This window comes from Gigantopelta aegis, chromosome 7 (genome assembly GCF_016097555.1).
Source record: "Gigantopelta aegis isolate Gae_Host chromosome 7, Gae_host_genome, whole genome shotgun sequence".
Taxonomy (NCBI): Eukaryota; Metazoa; Mollusca; class Gastropoda; order Neomphalida; family Peltospiridae; genus Gigantopelta; species Gigantopelta aegis.
Window position 1 is genome coordinate 24,215,122 of NC_054705.1, and position 19,423 is coordinate 24,234,544.

Consider the following 19,423-nt stretch of genomic DNA (forward strand, 5'->3'; position numbering starts at 1 on the left):
AGGAGTGAAGCTAAAGCCAAGCTCAAATGCATGCAAGCCTGGTAAGCACACAGAGAAATACTATTTTCATTAGGGTAATCAACTGATAGAACTCATACACAATTGCATCGAGTCTCCCCTTGGTTGTCATGCCATGATCTGAACAGATCAGGCCCCTTTAAGGGCCCCATTGGGCAACCTAGGGAGACACACCAACACCAGCTAGGTCCAATTAACGAGTTGCTCTCAGCTTACTAATGTCTAAAACTATATGTAGCTCCTATCTTTATGTTTTGGCTGTCAAAATTGCACCTTAAATTTCCTTCATCAAAATTGTGCACCCATTCTCTTTGGCTTAATCCTACGGCACATTCCAAATTCCGTAGCACCATACCACCCTCCGCCTGTTACCGGCTACGGTCGGACTGCTGGTGCTCCCTTGCACCTGCCAGTGAAGGCGGCACCCCCCTCCAACCCACCCCACCACTTTCCTGTCCAAGGCCGGCACCTGTGCTCACGACAGGCGTGCGCTACATCAGCTTGTTCTGAAAGTGCACGTTAAACAATCTAACCTGACCTGATAAAAATTAAGGTGCTATAAAGCTGTGCTAGGAAGTGTTTCTATAGCACACAGCTCTACAATGGTAAAGCACCAGAAAGCTAACTGGTTTTGTTGGAACATAATACATATCAGCTGATGGTAACATCTGCAGGGCACAATATTCCATGCGAACCGCCGTTCTGTTCGCGTGTCGGTTACGCAAAATTAAATTTACGCGAACCACAAATCGGTTACGTCGTGACCTGTAGACGTTCAGAAATTAAAACTTGCAGACTTCATGATTACAGTAAGTTTATTCATGCAGACATACTACTAGTATTCCGACAAATGTTTTAGACTGATTTTTAGATACTTGATGTGCAGCAAACCAGTAGCCAATGGTACATTGCAACGGTTGTAACTTGCGACCAAAGGCTCAGTATAGAGTTAAGCCAAAAGTTTTAAAGAAATGTGCATGGATTGCTAAGGCGCCTAAATTATCTGCTTTTATTCTATCTCTAAAAGAATATATGTAGACATAATATTGAATTGCCTATAATTTTACAAAGGTTGAAAACGGTTTTAATGTACCCAAAAATGCAAAAATGTCACAAAAGCGGAAAAATACTAACATCGCATAATGAGCTTTAAATAACACACATTGGAACGTCACTGTAGTATAGAAGTACCAGCGATAAAGTGAAAGTAGCATCGCCACCGCAAAATATCAGTGTCAAATTGTGGTCTTTCTTTTTATGTTATTATAAGATTTATTTTTATTAATTAAATCATGCACCAATGAGTAGCCTGTTTTATAGTTCAGAGGAACTGGACATTTGTTGTTTGGGTTTTTGGTGGGGTTTTTTAATCTGCTGTATACTAAATTTTACATATTATCAGTGACAAATGGTAGCCTTTATTTGTTATTTATATAAAAAAATGATTAGTCTAATCATGCACCAGTGAGTGACTGAGTGTTTTGCATTATTCTTCAGAGGAACCAGGGAATGGGCATTTTTCCTCCAAATGTATCTATTTTATTTCAGTACTGGGCTGATATTAAGTCCTTTTACAATAGTGTTAACTTCAGCAAGCTGCACAGAGGTTCTAGAATATGGTGTCCTGATGCCTGAGAACAGTGGTTTTTAGATTCGGGCAACTAAAAATTACTTTTTGCAATTCACCAATGGCAAGTGGTGAATAATAATAATAATAATAATAATAATAATAAATCTACAACGCTACGATCGTACGAAAAAAAAAGAAACATCTACAAGTCACTTCTTTCGATTTGCAAGCATTAAAAAAACTGTTTTACAAAACGTTTTCTTTTGTATTTTGTTTTAACTTTATGTTTGAGCTAAAAATTATGTATTTAAAATATAATTTCAACGTAACTTTGAGGTAACCGATCAGGTAATCCACAGGTTACGCAAATATAATTCACGTAACCGAACAATTGGTTACCTAGGTAAAAACCATGTGAACCGACTTCCGGTTACCTCAGATTTCAAAATATTGTCCCCTGTGAATTCCATACAATGCATGTAAGTAAACTATACTAAACTTAGAACACTAAAAGCACCAGAAAATAGAAAATATTTCTTCGACAGGTCCCAGAAACTATACTGTTTTACAATATGAATTTTATATAACAAGAATACTAAACTGTAAGACTAAATGCAGTACAAAACATTCCTGATCCCAAAAACTATTACACTTACCTTTGTAGTGACATAGACTAGTAAGAATGCCTTAGACAGGGTAACAGCAGAAAGCACGATCTGGATAATCCACAGAGCTAACGGACGGTTCACGAACAACAAAACATACCTGGATGCAAAGAATCACACGAACCATGCCAACAACATCACATTTTAATAAAACTCCAAATAAAAATCTAAACTATTTCTAAAAATCAACAAAATAATAACTAGATTTACACTACAATTAACATATCACAGCTAAACTACGACCCACGATCTCGTGCAGTATACATTTGATGAATAAACTCATTTTGCACGTGCGGCATCGCCCAAGCGCAGCAGTGTGCGACTATTAGTCACTGATTGCATTATAACGAACAATACTGGAACCTATCTAACCTTCCATGAACATGTATTGTGTTTATTTATAATAAAAATAATTGGTATACTTTCTTTTGATCGTCAGTTTATATATACATGTAGACACATTGACAAAACATTATTAAGTACACTTGATAAGTGATCAACATCAAGTAACAAACAAAATCAAAATGGCTACAAATTTACTCTTTGGCTAATAAAGTCTTCTATAAATTAACCACATTTTAATAATTTTGAAGTAAATACTCAACATATCTGAAAATTGCTAATGGATGGATAGACAAATGAAAGAAGAAGAAGGAAATGTTTTATTTAACGACGCACTCAAAACATTTTTTACTTTGCGGTTATATGGCGTCAGACGTATGGTTAAAGACCATACAGATATTGAGAGAGGAAACCTGCTGTCGTCATTTCATGGGCTACTCATTTTGATTAGCAGCAAGGGATCTTTTATATGCACCATCCCACAGACAGGGTACTACATACCACATCCTTTGATATACCAGTCATGGTGCACTGGATGGAACGAGAAATAGCCTAATGGGCCCATCGACCAGGATCGATCCTAGACCGACCGTGCATCGAGCGAGTGCTTTACCACTGGGCTACATCCCGCCCCGGACAGACAGATGGATGAACAGAAAGGCAGAACAAATCTATACTCAGTGTTTTTACTTCCACCCACTCCCACTCACATTCTCACACACCCAGGTGCTTGCCTAGAGAATGTACAACAATTTGGGTGAATAAGTGATATGAACTTTTACTGTTATTAGTGTTAACTTTAGTTCATGAGTTGTTACTTGCACACTACCCTAACTGGTCAGCATTAGACCACTGACTCCACCACCCACATGGTACTGTAATTACCAGTTAATCTTGGTGGATGAGAACACCATGCCATCATCGTCTTTCGAGTGGTTCGCAGTCGCGTTCCCACACGGCTTTCCATAGCTGTAAAAACAATCATTACAAACTCATTATAATTTATTTATAATTACACTGTCTTTAGAACTTACTCTGCAAAAACACAATGTCATGTTGTACACTAATAGATATACATGTATATATGTTCCACCTTTAGAATTTCACAAAATTATGTAAAAACACACATTACATGTACACTAATAGTTATACTTGTTCCACCTTTAGAATTTCACAAACGTTAAAAAACCCACATATCATATACTAATAGCTATACATGTTCCACCTTTAGAATTTCACAAATGTAAAAACAAATATCATACACTAATAGCTATACATGTTCCACCTTTAGAATTTTACAAATGTAAAAACAAACATTACACCTAGTCTAATAGTTATACACGCTCCACCTTTAGAATTCCACATTTGTACATTCTCTAATTCCACTCTGCCTCTGAATTTCAAATAAACGGTATGTGTCCCAATTCTCTGGATGAAGAGACAGTTAATATTTAATGTTTGTTTTTTGTTTACCAACACCACTAGAGCACATTAATTTATTATTATTGGATGTCAAACATTTGGTAATTTGACAGTCTTAGAGAGGAAATCTGCTACATTTGTCCATTAGTAGCAAGGGATGTTTTATATGCACCATCCCATAGACAAGACAGCACATACCACCACCTTTGATATACCAGTCATGGTGCATTGCTGGAATGAGAATAAGCCCAATGAAACCACTGATGGGGTTGATCCTACACCAACTGTGCATCAGGCGAGCGCTTTACCACTGGGCTACGTCCAGCCCCCAACATGGTACATACATGTTCCAGTCCTGTAGACAACGAGACAGATGGATGTCCAGCCCCCAACATGGTACGTACATGTTACAGTCTTCTACACAACGAGACAGATGGACGTCCAGCCCCCAACATGGTACATACATGTTCCAGTCCTCTAGACAACGAGACAGATGGACGTCCAGCCCCCAACATGGTACATACATGTTCCAGTCCTCTAGACAACGAGACAGATGGACGTCCAGCCCCCAACATGGTACATACATGTTCCAGTCCTCTAGACAACAAGACAGATGGACGTCCAGCCCCCAACATGGTCCATACATGTTCCAGTCCTCTAGACAACGAGACAGATGGACGTCCAGCCCCCAACATGGTCCATACACATTCCAGTCCTCTAGACAACGAGGCCTCTAGACAAAGAGGCAGATGGACGTCCAGCCCCCAACATGGTACATACATGTTCCAGTCCTCTAGATAACTGAGACAGATGGACGTCCAGCCCCCAACATGGTACGTACATGTTCCAGTCCTCTAGACAACAAGACAGATGGACGTCCAGCCCCCAACATGGTACGTACATGTTCCAGTCCTCTAGACAACGAGACAGATGGACGTCCAGCCCCCAACATGGTACGTACATGTTCCAGTCCTCTAGACAACGAGACAGATGGACGTCCAGCCCCCAACATGGTACGTACATGTTCCAGTCCTCTAGACAACGAGACAGATGGACGTCCAGCCCCCAACATGGTCCATACATGTTCCAGTCCTCTAGACAACGAGACAGATGGACGTCCAGCCCCCAACATGGTCCATACACATTCCAGTCCTCTAGACAACGAGGCCTCTAGACAAAGAGGCAGATGGACGTCCAGCCCCCAACATGGTACATACATGTTCCAGTCCTCTAGACAACGAGACAGATGGACGTCCAGCCCCCAACATGGTACGTACATGTTCCAGTCCTCTAGACAACGAGACAGATGGACGTCCAGCACCCAACATGCTACGTACATGTTCCAGTCCTCTAGACAACGAGACAGATGGACGTCCAGCCCACAACATGGTACGTACATGTTCCAGTCCTCTAGACAACGAGACAGATGGACAGACATACAGACAGACAGACTGCCAGACAGATATTTGTACATACCAGGCATATTGTTTCGGATTATCAAGAACCACTCGGACGATGTAGGTGATGCAAATCACACACTTGATGACAAGGTCAAAGAATGTCGCAGCTAAACCTAAAATTTAACAAAAATGGGTAGTAAATTTTACTAAAGTACATTTTTAAAAATATTAATGTAGTACACGTGTATTTTAAGCATATAGGTTTTATGTAACTAATGTTTAATTTCAGGTTCTTAGAGGAGTATGTACCTTTAAGTATGGTATTTAGTATGTATTTCATTAATGTTTATTTTCAGGCTGTAACAACTACAGGTTGAACAACATATCACTATAATTAACATTTTATCTCCTTTTTTTAGTATTGCCCTGTACCTGTGATGTGTTCGTGTATGCTGGTCAACCACGCGTGACCACATCAGTGCAGTCAGTGTGAGCTCTTTTGGTAGCCATAGTTACAATGTTCCAGTCCAGTCCAGTTTACAATAAAACACCCAAGCTATCTTTAAACTTTGACCCTTGTCTCTTTCTCTCCCATTGGCTAATTAACGCTCACCTGTATCTGCATGCTTTCTTTGGACTGACCAGACAGGACCTAATTATTTAGTATTTGGAGAAACAAGTTCAGATCAGAGAGAAATAGTAGAAGTTTAATTTAAAGGTTAGTATTAATTTGTTATAGAAGATAAACTTAAATAATAATAGTAAATGCCTAATTTTCTATTCCTGGTAATGATTAATGAATAATTTAACATACAATATTTAATAATAAATCTGCCTTTTAATTATTATGGATTACAGGGCGTGACATAATGAATGTCAGCCATCTTTGTTTTCTGCTGTCAAAACTATATATTTTATGATTTAAGTGAAGTTTCTGTTTTAGTTGTTAGCTTATCTGAGTTAATATTTGAGCTACGTTTAATCAACTGTTTTTATGATGAACTACACCACAACATTGGTTTTGGAATGAATTAGTTTAAATGTTTTATTTCTGAATGTATAATAGATATATGGAAACCATATACTAAACAACTGATATTATGAATTTATTTTTATGCAGGTTTCCCCAGTTATTATCGAATATATCAACACAATGCCTACGTGTAATTCATATGGTATGTTAAGCTACAGGTTAAGTCTAATACTTATATATTTGTAATTTTAAATATACTCTTGTAATTTATATCCTTTCTTTCATAAACTCATTAATGATAAAGCTAAGTATATCTCTTTATTACGTCAAATAATAATTATAATTACAATCATTTAAATAACCCTATTTACTATAAATTATCTCCCCTTTGCTATAATCAATGATTATAATTGGTGGTCACGAATTGATTATTATATATATATATATATATATATATATATATATATATATATATATATATATATATATATATATATATATATATATATATATATATATATATATATATATATATATATATATATATATACATGTATGTTAACATGATTAATAATCGTGATGACAGTATTTAGGATAAAGAGGAGGATGATTCATAATCATCAAAATGATAATTAATGCTTAATGACGGTTTTCTATGATTTGCAATGTATTTCATTAATATATGCCTGAATGTTTGTTTTACCTCGACAGGGATATATTTGTATTGTTTTTACCATATTGTTAATGTTTGTGTTTTAAATCCTTGCAGGGTGTGTCTTGTGTATTATGTTTACATGAATAAAAGATGATGCCCTAACCCGTAGCTGGTGTTGTGCACAAAATACCGACTGCTACATTAAGTACTGGTAATAATGATTAGGCAATCTATACAATGAAGCCAAGATAAAGCACTAGCCGAATGGAGCCACACTGGCTGTCAAGCTTTGGGGTTCCAAAGAAGACTTGACAGAGACAGCAGGTTTTATCACCACAACTTGACTCCAATCTAAAGCATGATCAACTATAGCTTGAACGCAGAAGAAGAAGAAGATTAGGCAATGAAAATGAAAACTACTGAAACAGAGTAAAGTAAATTTTGAAACATAAATATAACATTAACAGAGAACAGACAATAAAATTAATTAAGAAAAATAAAAAAAATATAAAAAGAATGAATGAATAAATGTTTAATGACACCCCAGCACACACACAAATTTTTAAAATTAATATGAAAAGAGTAGAAAGCCAATACTTTTTAGGTTCAAAAACAGAGTTAGAAGAGACTTTCAATAAAATATCTTTTAAATTCTTATATTATAAATATGATTTCTGTCGATGTCCATAGTGCTATAACACATTACTGATTTGAATATAAATACTGGTGCATTTTTAGAGAACAGGCAATAAAAAAGAAACTTTCTAAAACAGGTATTTCAGAGCCATAGGCTGCGGGGGTTTGGACGAACCCCCCACCCCCAACCCTTGAAGCAAATGGTCCGCTTTTGGACTAAAACATACAGGCTTATACATATGGAGTTTCTGGTTGTGCAAAAACATAATAGAAAATGGGTCCACTTGGTTCATATTTGAACACCCCCCCCCCCCCCCCCCCCAGGTCCAAATCACGCTACGCCCCTGTATTTAATTGTTACATTATTTCCATTGATGCCCTTTGATGTAATGATATCACTTTCTGAGGTCTATCAAAGTATAACATTAAATTTGTCATTGATGTCAGAATACAGCAATTCGTATAACAGTAGAAAGTTTGTACTTATCTTATTATAAATGTGCTAATTGTTTTTTAATTTTTCAGCTGGCTAATTTGGAGAGTGATATTAACCGATACGCATGTAATACACAATATATCTTACGTGTTGAAGAATTGCGAATTAAAATTCTTCGTAGTCGACCTCGAACAGATAATTCATACGTGAAAAATTTAACTTGAGCTTCCCTGAAACGAGATTAAACACAAATATTCACTATAAACATACAGACGGAATAAAATATGGATTCCATAAACATTTACAGTAAAACCTCTCCTAACGACTACCTCGATTATAAGACCACCCATAATGAAGACCAATATTTTAAAGGCCAGAATATTTGCCTTATTATTTTATAGTAAAACTACTCCGGTATCAAGACCACCCAGCTATTATGGATTGCGACCAGTAAAGTCAGACCCAAAGGTTGTTTTCAGTGCATTTGAATCCCACAAATGCAAACAAAACATTTACTTGTCATGTCACATAAACAACAAACAATAAATAATGTTGTAAAATATTGCCTGGTTGTCCACGCTATGGTGCTATGTGTTGCTCAAACTAGTAATTAAATAGCCTTATATTTATTTACTTGGAAAGAAAAAGGTATTACTTTCGAACTAGGAAATCGTAATTTCTGGAATGTATATAAGGCACAAAGTCGTAACTTGCACACAATAAAGTGAAAAGTAAGTTAAGCATAGTAACATGTTTTTTTATGAAAGCAAATGCCATGCCATCCTAGCACTTTATTGTTGAACACTTTCTGGAAACTCTAAAATATTACCATTAGTATTCCTTGATTTTGACTATAATGCCATGCCATCCTAGCACTTTATTTTTCACAGAAACAGACAACAAATGCAACAATTAGCTACATGTTTGTGTACAGTCAGTCAAGTGAGACAGAAAGAAAGAAAGAAATGTTTTATTTAACGACGCACTCAACACATTTTATTTACGGTTATATGGCATCAGACATACATGTATGGTTAAGGACCACACAGATTTTGAGAGGAAACCCGCTGTCGCCACTACATGGGCTACTCTTTCTGATTAGCAGCAAGGGATCTTTTATTTGCGCTTCCCACAGGCAGGATAGCACAAACCATGGCCTTTGTTGAACCAGTTATGGATCAGTTCGGTGCAAGTGGTTTACACCTACCCATTGAGCCTTGCGGAGCACTCACTCAGGGTTTGGAGTCGGTATCTGGATTAAAAATACCATGCCTCGACTGGGATGCGAACCCAGTACCTACCAGCCTGTAGACCGATGGCCTAACCACGACACCACCGAGGCCGGTCACTCAGGGTTTGGAGTCGGTATCTGGATTAAAAATCCCATGCCTTGACTGGGATCCGAACCCAGTAATTACCAGCCTGTAGACCGATGGCCTAACCACGACAGCGGTAAGTGAGAGAAAAGTCACATATTTGTAATACCTTTGGGGCAGTGGACGTCCTAAATAATCAGAAGGGTGTCACTTGTCCAGACAGGTGTTAATCTCTATTTAGTAATAATTAAAAAACAGAATGGGCTCAAGCTTTGTGATACCTGAAACACTTGAATATTCTGGCATTTCAATGTAAATGTCAATACACTATCACCTATTAATTTGATCAAGTTGGATCTTGTTGACGACAACTGGAAAGGAGGGTGGGACGTAAAATTCACATTCAATATTTACACGTATCAAACATTCATCATTTTGTATGTTGGTAATTCGGTATTAGGACCACCCTAATATTAAGACCAATTTTAATAAGTCCCACTGATGATCGCATGGAATAGAGGAGATTTACTGTCCATGTATGCAGCTGACCTACATATATAAATAATTTTCAAAAACAACCCGGACCTAATTCACTGAACTTACAGTGCAATGAAAAACGACTTTCACAAGTATGTAGGCTACATTAAACAAAAAGCTGTTACCGGCCTCGGTCGGACTGCTAGTGCTCCCTTGCACCTGCCAGTGCAGGTGGTCCCTCCTCCAACCCACCCCACCCCTTTCCTGTCCTGGACAGAGGAGCCGGCCAATGCCGGCACCTGTGCTCATGACAGGCATGTGCTACAACAGCTTGTTCTGAATATGCAGGTTAAACTCTGACCTGACCTGACCTGACCTGACCTGACCTGACCTCTGGACATCCCAACTGACAATGCATGTACAGGTATGTGTCACTACATGTACCTGATCCACTGTTCATTGTCCTCTTCTTCAGATTCACTACAGTGCACATCTAATTCAAATCTCTCCATGGGCTTGGGTTCGCTAGGCCATGGCAGTGCAGCAGCTGTGTTACTGGGGGGGGGTGTTGTTGCAGTGGGTGAGGTCAGGGAAGGAGAATACAGGTGGGTGCCAGAAGTGATTCAAGTGCGCAGAACAGCAAGCTGAAACAATAGCCATAAAACAAATGTGAAAAGAAACACAAAGGAAAGACTTGGACTTCTTCCAAAGCATTAACCACAAGTCATGCACGCATGACTCGAAATTAACAGTGGCACACTGATGACAATTGACATAATATTATATACAGTAAAACCTGTCTAAACCAGACCCTCAACAAACCGGAATCCTGTCAAAACCTGCCAAACTTTATTGTCCTGTATTTTCTAAATTCTAAAATATGACCCTCTAAAAACGAGATTCTGTTGAAATTGGATAAATATTAGGTCCCCAAAGTGATCTGGTTTCGACAGATTTCTCTTTACGTATACATGTAACTTGATATGAATTGCATGTATGTCACGGATTTTACCGATGGCATTTTTTTGTCACTGGATAAATACATGTTATGTCACGGGTTTTACCGATGGCATTTTTTTGTCACTGGATAAATACATGTATGTCAGTTTTTACCGATGGCATTTTTTTGTCACTGGATAAATACATGTATGTCACAGTTTTTACCGATGGCATTTTTTTGTCACTGGATAAATACATGTATGTCACGGTTTTAATCGATGGCAGTTTTTTGTCACTGGATAAATACATGTATGTCACGGGTTTTACCAATGGCATTTTTTTGTCACTGGATAAATACATGTATGTCACGGTTTTTACCGATGGCAGTTTTTTGTCACTGGATAAATACATGTATGTCACAGGTTTTACCGATGGCAGTTTTTTGTCACTGGATAAATACATGTATGTCACAGGTTTTACCGATGGCAGTTTTTTGTCACTGGATAAATACAATGTACATGTATGTCACAGGTTTTACCGATGGCAGTTTTTTGTCAGTGCTGGATAAATACATGTATGTCACGGGTTTTACCGATGGCAATTTTTTTGTCACTGGATAAATACATGTACATTTGTGTATGTCACGGTTTTTAACGATGGCAGTTTTTTGTCACTGGATAAATACATGTATTAAGTGCCATCGCTGGAAGGGATAATATCTTGGGGTTTTTTTGGTTTTTTTGTCACTGGATAAATACATGTATGTCACGGTTTTTACCGATGGCAGTTTTTTGTCACTGGATAAATACATGTATTAAGTGCCATCGCTGGAAGGGATAATATCTTGTTTTTAACTTTATTTATTACAAATTAAGTTGTTGATTAAAAATGTTCTTTACAACTGCTGTAGGTAATTAAATTCTTACCTTCAAGACGTGCAGGTGGGGGGTGGGTGAAGCCATACAGGTTATTGAATCTTTTTAGTCAATACCCATACATGCAATGTATGTACATGTATATATATATATATATACACATATATATAATGTACTGATTCGAACACAAAAAAACACCCACCACAAATAAGGGTTATGGTTAGCTAGTAAAATGATAAACACTAGCTATTACATTTGTTTGTAATTAGAATAAGTTTAGTTAATTACAAACACCCACTTTTGTTAAATGACAAACAGTAAAGAAATGTGTCAATATAATTTTCATCTATAACGTACATTAAATTCAGTTTTTAAGATGGAATTAATGCACACTGAGATTCAGATGACCTACAGGTTGACATAGTGTTACAATATAATACAATCTCAGTACAGTAATTAATTATTTAAATTATTTAAAAAAAATTAATGTTATGTACAGCTGAAAATTATATTCACACGTTTCTTTTGGTTTTCAGTATACCAGTATACAGATTTATATTTTAAAACAATATGAGTATGCATGTGTCTTTTTTCTACAGTGAAACCTCTCAAAACCAGACACTCTGTAAACCGGAATTCCCTCAAAACCGGACATTTTAAATATCTGTACAGAAGAGAACCTCTCTGAACTGGATACCTCTTAAATCTGGACGTTATACTTGGTCTCGAGGGTGTCCGGTTTAGAGGAGTTTCACTGTATATAGGGGCTGAATGTAGCCCAGTGGTGAAAGTGCTCACTTGATGTGTGGTCACTCTAGGATCGATCCCCATTGGTGGACCCATTAGACTATTTCTCATCCCAGCCAGTGCACCACGACTAGTATTACAAAGGCTGTGGTATGTGCTAAATTCTGTCTGTGGGAAAATGCTTACTGTATAAAAGATCCCTTGCTGCTAATGAAAAAATGTAGTGGGTTTCCTCTGATGATGATCGAGTCATACAATGTAATGACCAAATGTTTGACATCCAATAGCCTATGATTAATTAAGCAATGTGCTAGTGGTGTTGTTAAACAAAACAAACTAACTTCCCAGACGTGCAGGGCAGCTAGTACAGACTATAAGGCAAACACATAACTATTAAGGAAAAACAGTAAAGTTAACAAATGTAACTGAAAAGCATTAAAGTAAACATTAACCTGTTGGTCCAGTGCTATATATAACCCACTATAGTGTACATGTATATATAGCAAAATGTACATGCATATTTTGACAGTTAATTAGACAGTTATGCAATGTAAAACTGTCAAGTGTTCTTCTGTGAATAACATTTGCCTTTAATGTCTTGCACAACAACTGCAAAATTGCCTGGGGTAAATTGCATATTTGTACACTGTACACATTACAAGCTGGAGATTAAGAAAACAGGCTCATTATAATGACCTGGCTTTTCTAATATCCCTGACGGTGGACCCATTGAGCTATTTCTCGTTCCAGCTACATTGTAGTGCACCACGACTGGTATATCAAAGGCTGTGTATGTGCTATCCTGTCTGTGTGATGGTGCACACATATAAAAAAAAAAAAAACCTTGCTAGTAATACAACAATGTAGCGGGTTTCCTTTCTAAGATTATGTCAAAATTACCAAATGCTTGACATCCAAAAGCTGATGATTAATAAATCAATGTGCTGTATATAGTGGCATCGTTAAACAAACCTTCTAATCCTACTGATTGACTTACTATAGTCAGTTAAAGTTTGTTTTGTTTAACGACACCAGTAGAGCACACTGATTTATTAATCATTGGCTGTTGGATGTCTTAACATTTTGTAATTTTGTACTTCTGGCATACCCGATATTGTCTTAAAGAGGAAATCTGCTACATTTTTCCATTATAGTAACAAGGGATCTTTTATATATGCACCATCCCAGCGAGGATAGTACATACCACAGCCTTCGATATACCAGTTGTAGAGCACTGGCTCAAACGAGATACTATAGTGAGAAACATGATAATACAGATGAAAATAGCATTTGGCAAAACATCCAGTAACATTTCAGGTCTTAAAAGCAAGGGGTTACAGGTTGCACATTTAGGATTTCATGCTTGCATACATGTACATGTATACATGTATGTATGAATCCCAAAGTTTGGGTCAAATGCATAACATTATGAAATTAAATTCCAACACATAGGTCAAATTTTAATTGTTGGTTAGCATAGAAGGTCTTTGGTTAATGAATGAATGAATGAACGAACGAATGAATGTTTACAGTCACAGACCGTAGTTTCAAATGTAAAAATGGACATTAAGTTTAATCTACAAACACAAAACACATCTGGATAATGTTACAACAGAGGAAAACAAGAGTGTGTGATGTTCCTACCGTGGAATTAAGAACCTTAAAAATAAGACTATAGAACTCGACTTCATAACCATTACTTCTCAGATGCACATGCATTTTTAAAAAATAACTTAATTAAGGAAAATGTATTTTGTTATATTAAAAACACCATTATGACTAGAACACTTCGGATATGCGGAAATGGATAATCTGAACTCTATGAAATCTAAGTCATGTCTGAGTTCAGTTATCAAAAACTGCTTTAATAGTGAAACATGTGCCTTATAGTGTTTAACGACACCTTAGCACAAACTGCTTTAATAGTGAAACATGTGCCGTATAGTGTTTAACGACACCTTAGCACAAACTGCTTTAATAGTGAAACATGTGCCTTATAGTGTTTAACGACACCTTAGCACAAACTGCTTTAATAGTGAAACATGTGCCGTATAGTGTTTAACGACACCTTAGCACAAACTGCTTTAATAGTGAAACATGTGCCGTATAGTGTTTAACGACACCTTAGCACAAACTGCTTTAATAGTGAAACATGTGCCTTATAGTGTTTAACGACACCTTAGCACAAACTGCTTTAATAGTGAAACATGTGCCTTATAGTGTTTAACGACACCTTAGCACAAACTGCTTTAATAGTGAAACATGTGCCGTATAGTGTTTAACGACACCTTAGCACAAACTGCTTTAATAGTGAAACATGTGCCGTATAGTGTTTAACGACACCTTAGCACAAACTGCTTTAATAGTGAAACATGTGCCTTATAGTGTTTAACGACACCTTAGCACAAACTGCTTTAATAGTGAAACATGTGCCTTATAGTGTTTAACGACACCTTAGCACAAACTGCTTTAATAGTGAAACATGTGCCGTATAGTGTTTAACGACACCTTAGCACAAACTGCTTTAATAGTGAAACATGTGCCTTATAGTGTTTAATGACACCTTAGCACAAATTGAGACAGTACCATGTATGGCAATTTGGAGAGGCATGCACCAAGGTAAAGTTTTCTTTTAAAAGATAAGCAAAACAACAACTTACTTCAGTCAGTTTTCTGACATAATAAACCGGCCTCGGTGGCCTCGTGGTTAGGCTGGTAAGTACTGGGTTTGGATCCCAGTCGAGGCATGGGATTTGTAATCCAGATACTGACTACAAACCCTGAGTGAGGGCTCCGCAAGGCTCAATGGGTAGGTGTAAACCACTTGCACCGACCAGTGATCCATAACTGGTTCAACAAAGGCCATGGTTTGTGCTATCCTGCCTGTGGGAAGCACAAATAAAAGATCCCTTGCTGCCTGTCATAAAAGAGTAGCCTATGCCTTTGGCGACAGCGGGTTTCCTCTAAAAGACAGTGTCAGAATGACCATATGTTTGACGTCCAATAGCCGATGACAACATAAAAAATCAATGTGCTCTAGTGGTGTCGTTAAATAAAACAAACTTTACCTTTACTGACATAATAACGAGTTCACCCTATGGGAGGGCACGTACTGCACGCATAGTGGCAAACCAGTTACTGGGCACAACAGAATTTTGCTTGCCATCGACAATGTCCAATTTCTGGAACATATATGCACAAAGCATCATAATATTCATGTCAAGTAAGGATAAAGTATTTTCTCCCCACCAACACCCATCCCTGCTAAAGGCCATAAAAGCGCTATTAAACCATACAAGGTCGGAAATTATCACTGATTGTAAGCCAATACTACTTTCTTTGCCTGCATCAGTCACCCTTCAGTGCACACATATGGATCTGAATAGAATAATGAAGTGTCAAAGCACTTTGAACTGCCTTTCAGCAAGGTCTTCATGCAGTACATTTATCAGTTGATATACAAGTCCAGAGAGCCTGGCCTCACTGGCTGCCAACTCTAGAGAGTACTTGTATCACATTTTCACATTCCTAATTCAAGTGAGAGTACACAATTAATATAAGCTGCATCATTTCACTGAAATTAGTTTCTGGTAGTGTATTTGGAAAATCACATAACCAAAAATCCATTAGCCATTATCATGCAACATAAATCACCGTAATTACCATGATTACTAAAAAAAACCTATTTCTCATGGGTTCTGATCATCACCAGACATTTTCGAAACTGAAGTGTTTTCCATAAATATTTTAATCCTGTGGCTTGCACCACTTGACATACATGATACATGTACATATGAACAGCAGGTCAATGTGTCTCAGTGTTATAAGAAAGAAAGAAAGAAAGAAATGTTTTATTTAATGGCACACTCAACACATTTTATTTACGGTTATATGGCATCAGACATATGGTTAAGGACCACACAGAGTTTGAGAGGAAACTCGCTGTCACCACTACATGGGGCTACTCTTTCCAATTAGCAGCAAGGGATCTTTTATTTGCACTTCCCACAGGCAGGATAGCACAAACCATGGCCTTTGTTGAACCAGTTATGGATCACTGGTCGGTGCAAGTGGTTTACACCTACCCATTGAGCCTTGCGGACCACTCACTCAGGGTTTGGAGTCGGTATCTGGATTAAAAATCCTATGCCTCGACTGATATCCGAACCCAGTACCTACCAGCCTGTAGACCGATGCCCTAGCCACGACGCCACCGAGGCCGGTTCAGTGTTATAAGAGTGCTTGCTTGAGTGATAATAGGGTCACATAGACCACCACCATGCACCACCACCACCACAACCAGCCACCCATTATCACCATCAGTGATTCTGCCAGAAAGACATTTTTGGGTATGGTGCTATAGAAGTGAATGCAACCACAATCAACAGGGGGTATAGGGGACCTCCCCCAGAAAGAAAATGGGTTAAATTTAGGATCAGGTTTAAGAAAATCATACAGTAATGATAAGAGTAATTAATTTTGTCAAAAGTTTATCTTTAAAAAAAACAAATCTGGCAAAAACATTGGGTATTGCACCATACCCGTTTTACACTCTGGTAGAAACCCTGACCATCAGGTATGTCACAGGTAGAATAGACACATCAGCTTTATATGCATGTTGTAACTACATGTACCTTCGCAATTGACATTAATTAAACATACATGTATATATATCAAGAAAAGGAAGATTCAAAATTTGTTTTATGACACATAGCTTGCACATACATCTTATTTATTAACTGATGGCTACCAAAAAAGCAGCAAGAAATATTTTACATACACTTTCCCACACAGGACAGCACATACCAGACCACAAATTTAGCAGGATTCTGTGCTTCCAGGAGGGTGAGATTTAGCTCAGTTGGTTGATCACTCGCCTGATCACTCACCTGAGGTGCATGCGTTGCAGGATCGAACCACCTCGGTGGATCCATTCAACTGATTGGTTTTTTTCTCATTCCAACCAGTGCACCACAACTGGTCAAAGGTCGTGGTATGTGCTTTCCTGTCTGTGGGAAAAGTGCATACAAAAAATCCCTAATTGCTGCATTAGGAAAAAATGTAGCAGGTTTCCTTTGATACTACCTGTCAGAATGACTAAATGTTTGACATGCAATATCCGATGATTAATTAATTATAACAAATTAAGAGATGGATCTCAAAATATCATACTACGATTCACTCCAGTGGAATTCTAAAAAAGACTCCTAAAACACACACCCGTCAAATTCAATGCACACATACCATGCATTAATGGCCTTTGATATACCAGTCGTGGGTCACTGGTTGGGATGGGAAAAATCCCAATGGGCCACTAACAATTATGTGCGATCCTAGTCATTACAATACAAGGACCTAAGATGAGTTTGCTACATACCAACTGAGCTAAATTCCTACTTCTTTAATTACTATAGATGTAATCCAGTATTATTATTCCACTTAAGTTATTTTTCTGTTTAGAATATCAGTATATATGTACATGTATAAACAAGGTGTTTGTCATCCTAATGCTGAATTAAGTAACCCAAACCCCAAAATATATATTGTGAAGAAAATCAACAGCAATGAGCCATTAGCACATGACCGCAATCATGTTGCAGGGGACAGTATTTCAAAATCTTATGTAACCAGAAGTCGATTGATGCGAGTTTTACTTATATAGGTAACCGATTGTTTGGCTACATGATGATGAATATAGTTCTAGGGTTAGTAGTAACAGGATGAGATAGACCTACCTAATCCTAAAACACTTGAACTATGGTTCTGTGCTATTTACATTGGTATTAAAAACATAAACTGATTTTCAATTTGACTTCTGATAGGGTACTTTTAATTTTAGAAATTAATTGTTCACCATGTAACCAGTTGGTGGTTCACGTGATTTTAAAGTTGCGTAACCGACACACGAACAGAACAATGGTTCTCATAAAATATTGTGCCCTGTATTGGATATGCAGACACTGGTATTCTGAAGAAGAAAATATATTTAATACATTGTACCATAATTTTAGTTGCCAAGAAGTCTCTGCAGAGCTTCTAGAATTTTTATAAAATCCACTAGCCTTGTGATCAGTGATTTACAAAATGTACTAGCCATGATTAAAAATTCACTAGCCCTACTTTACTTTAAGTTAATACAATTTTACTAAATAATAGTAATAATCGGATATGTCACCTGAAACGGGAGATAGAGCTTGAAAACACTAACATTGGGGGGTGGGGGGTGGGGGGGTGGGGGGTGGGGTGGGGGGGTGGGGGGGGGGGGGGGAGTGAGGGCAGGATATTCATATTTACAAAATAGATGTAACAGCAACATTTGGCTAACAAAAATTCACTAGCCGTTGGGCATGGCAATAGTAGTTATTTACTAGCCCAACATTGAATATCACTAGCCACAGGAGTGGGGCTACCATAATCTAGAAGCCCTGCTCTGTCAGGCGGAAACATCTGATAATGGTTGCAATTAAATTAACTGAGGACAGTCCTTAGCTTTTATAACTTTATACATGTAACTGCACTGCACTTTCTTTTTATTGATTAAAATAACAGATTAATTACATTTTCTTGCTCAGAATATCATAGAACAATAACAAGAACAGTTTGGGGTACATAAATGCAGTGCTATAGTCTGGAGGTCAGGGAACATTTTGTTTTTAAAATGTTTGTATTAATTAGCTAATTAAAACTGCATTTGACATACTAGGGGTTATTTACAGATTTCGTCCTGAGTATTAAAGAGACATTGAGTTCTACACAGACTATACTACTACCAAAAGGCAGCAAGGAGTGATAAATACATACGTACACTCCCACAGACATATGAATTGATAAGCAAGATACATTTATGGCCCAGACCGGACAAGGATTTTCTTTAATGTGCAGTAATGAGTGAAAAGTAGGTCGTGGTGACCGGTTATGGCATGCAAAACACCACCATCCCAAGTTGAACTTG

General features: G+C 37.5%; 1 protein-coding gene across 3 annotated transcripts in view; it reads right to left on the reverse strand.

Annotated features, from left to right (window-relative positions):
- The window catches only part of LOC121377155 (potassium channel subfamily T member 2-like), an 88,527-nt gene that overhangs the window by 56,242 nt on the left and 12,862 nt on the right, over positions 1-19,423 (reverse strand). For all 3 annotated transcript variants that reach the window (XM_041505057.1, XM_041505058.1, XM_041505056.1), the window contains exons 2-6: positions 10,355-10,554; positions 8,265-8,347; positions 5,494-5,590; positions 3,481-3,564; positions 2,245-2,353 (exon numbers count right to left, since the gene is read on the reverse strand). In XM_041505057.1, the coding sequence (XP_041360991.1) occupies positions 2,245-2,353; positions 3,481-3,564; positions 5,494-5,590; positions 8,265-8,347; positions 10,355-10,422 (441 nt within the window). In that variant the 5' untranslated portion in view covers positions 10,423-10,554. The remainder of the gene's footprint in view (positions 1-2,244; positions 2,354-3,480; positions 3,565-5,493; positions 5,591-8,264; positions 8,348-10,354; positions 10,555-19,423) is intronic.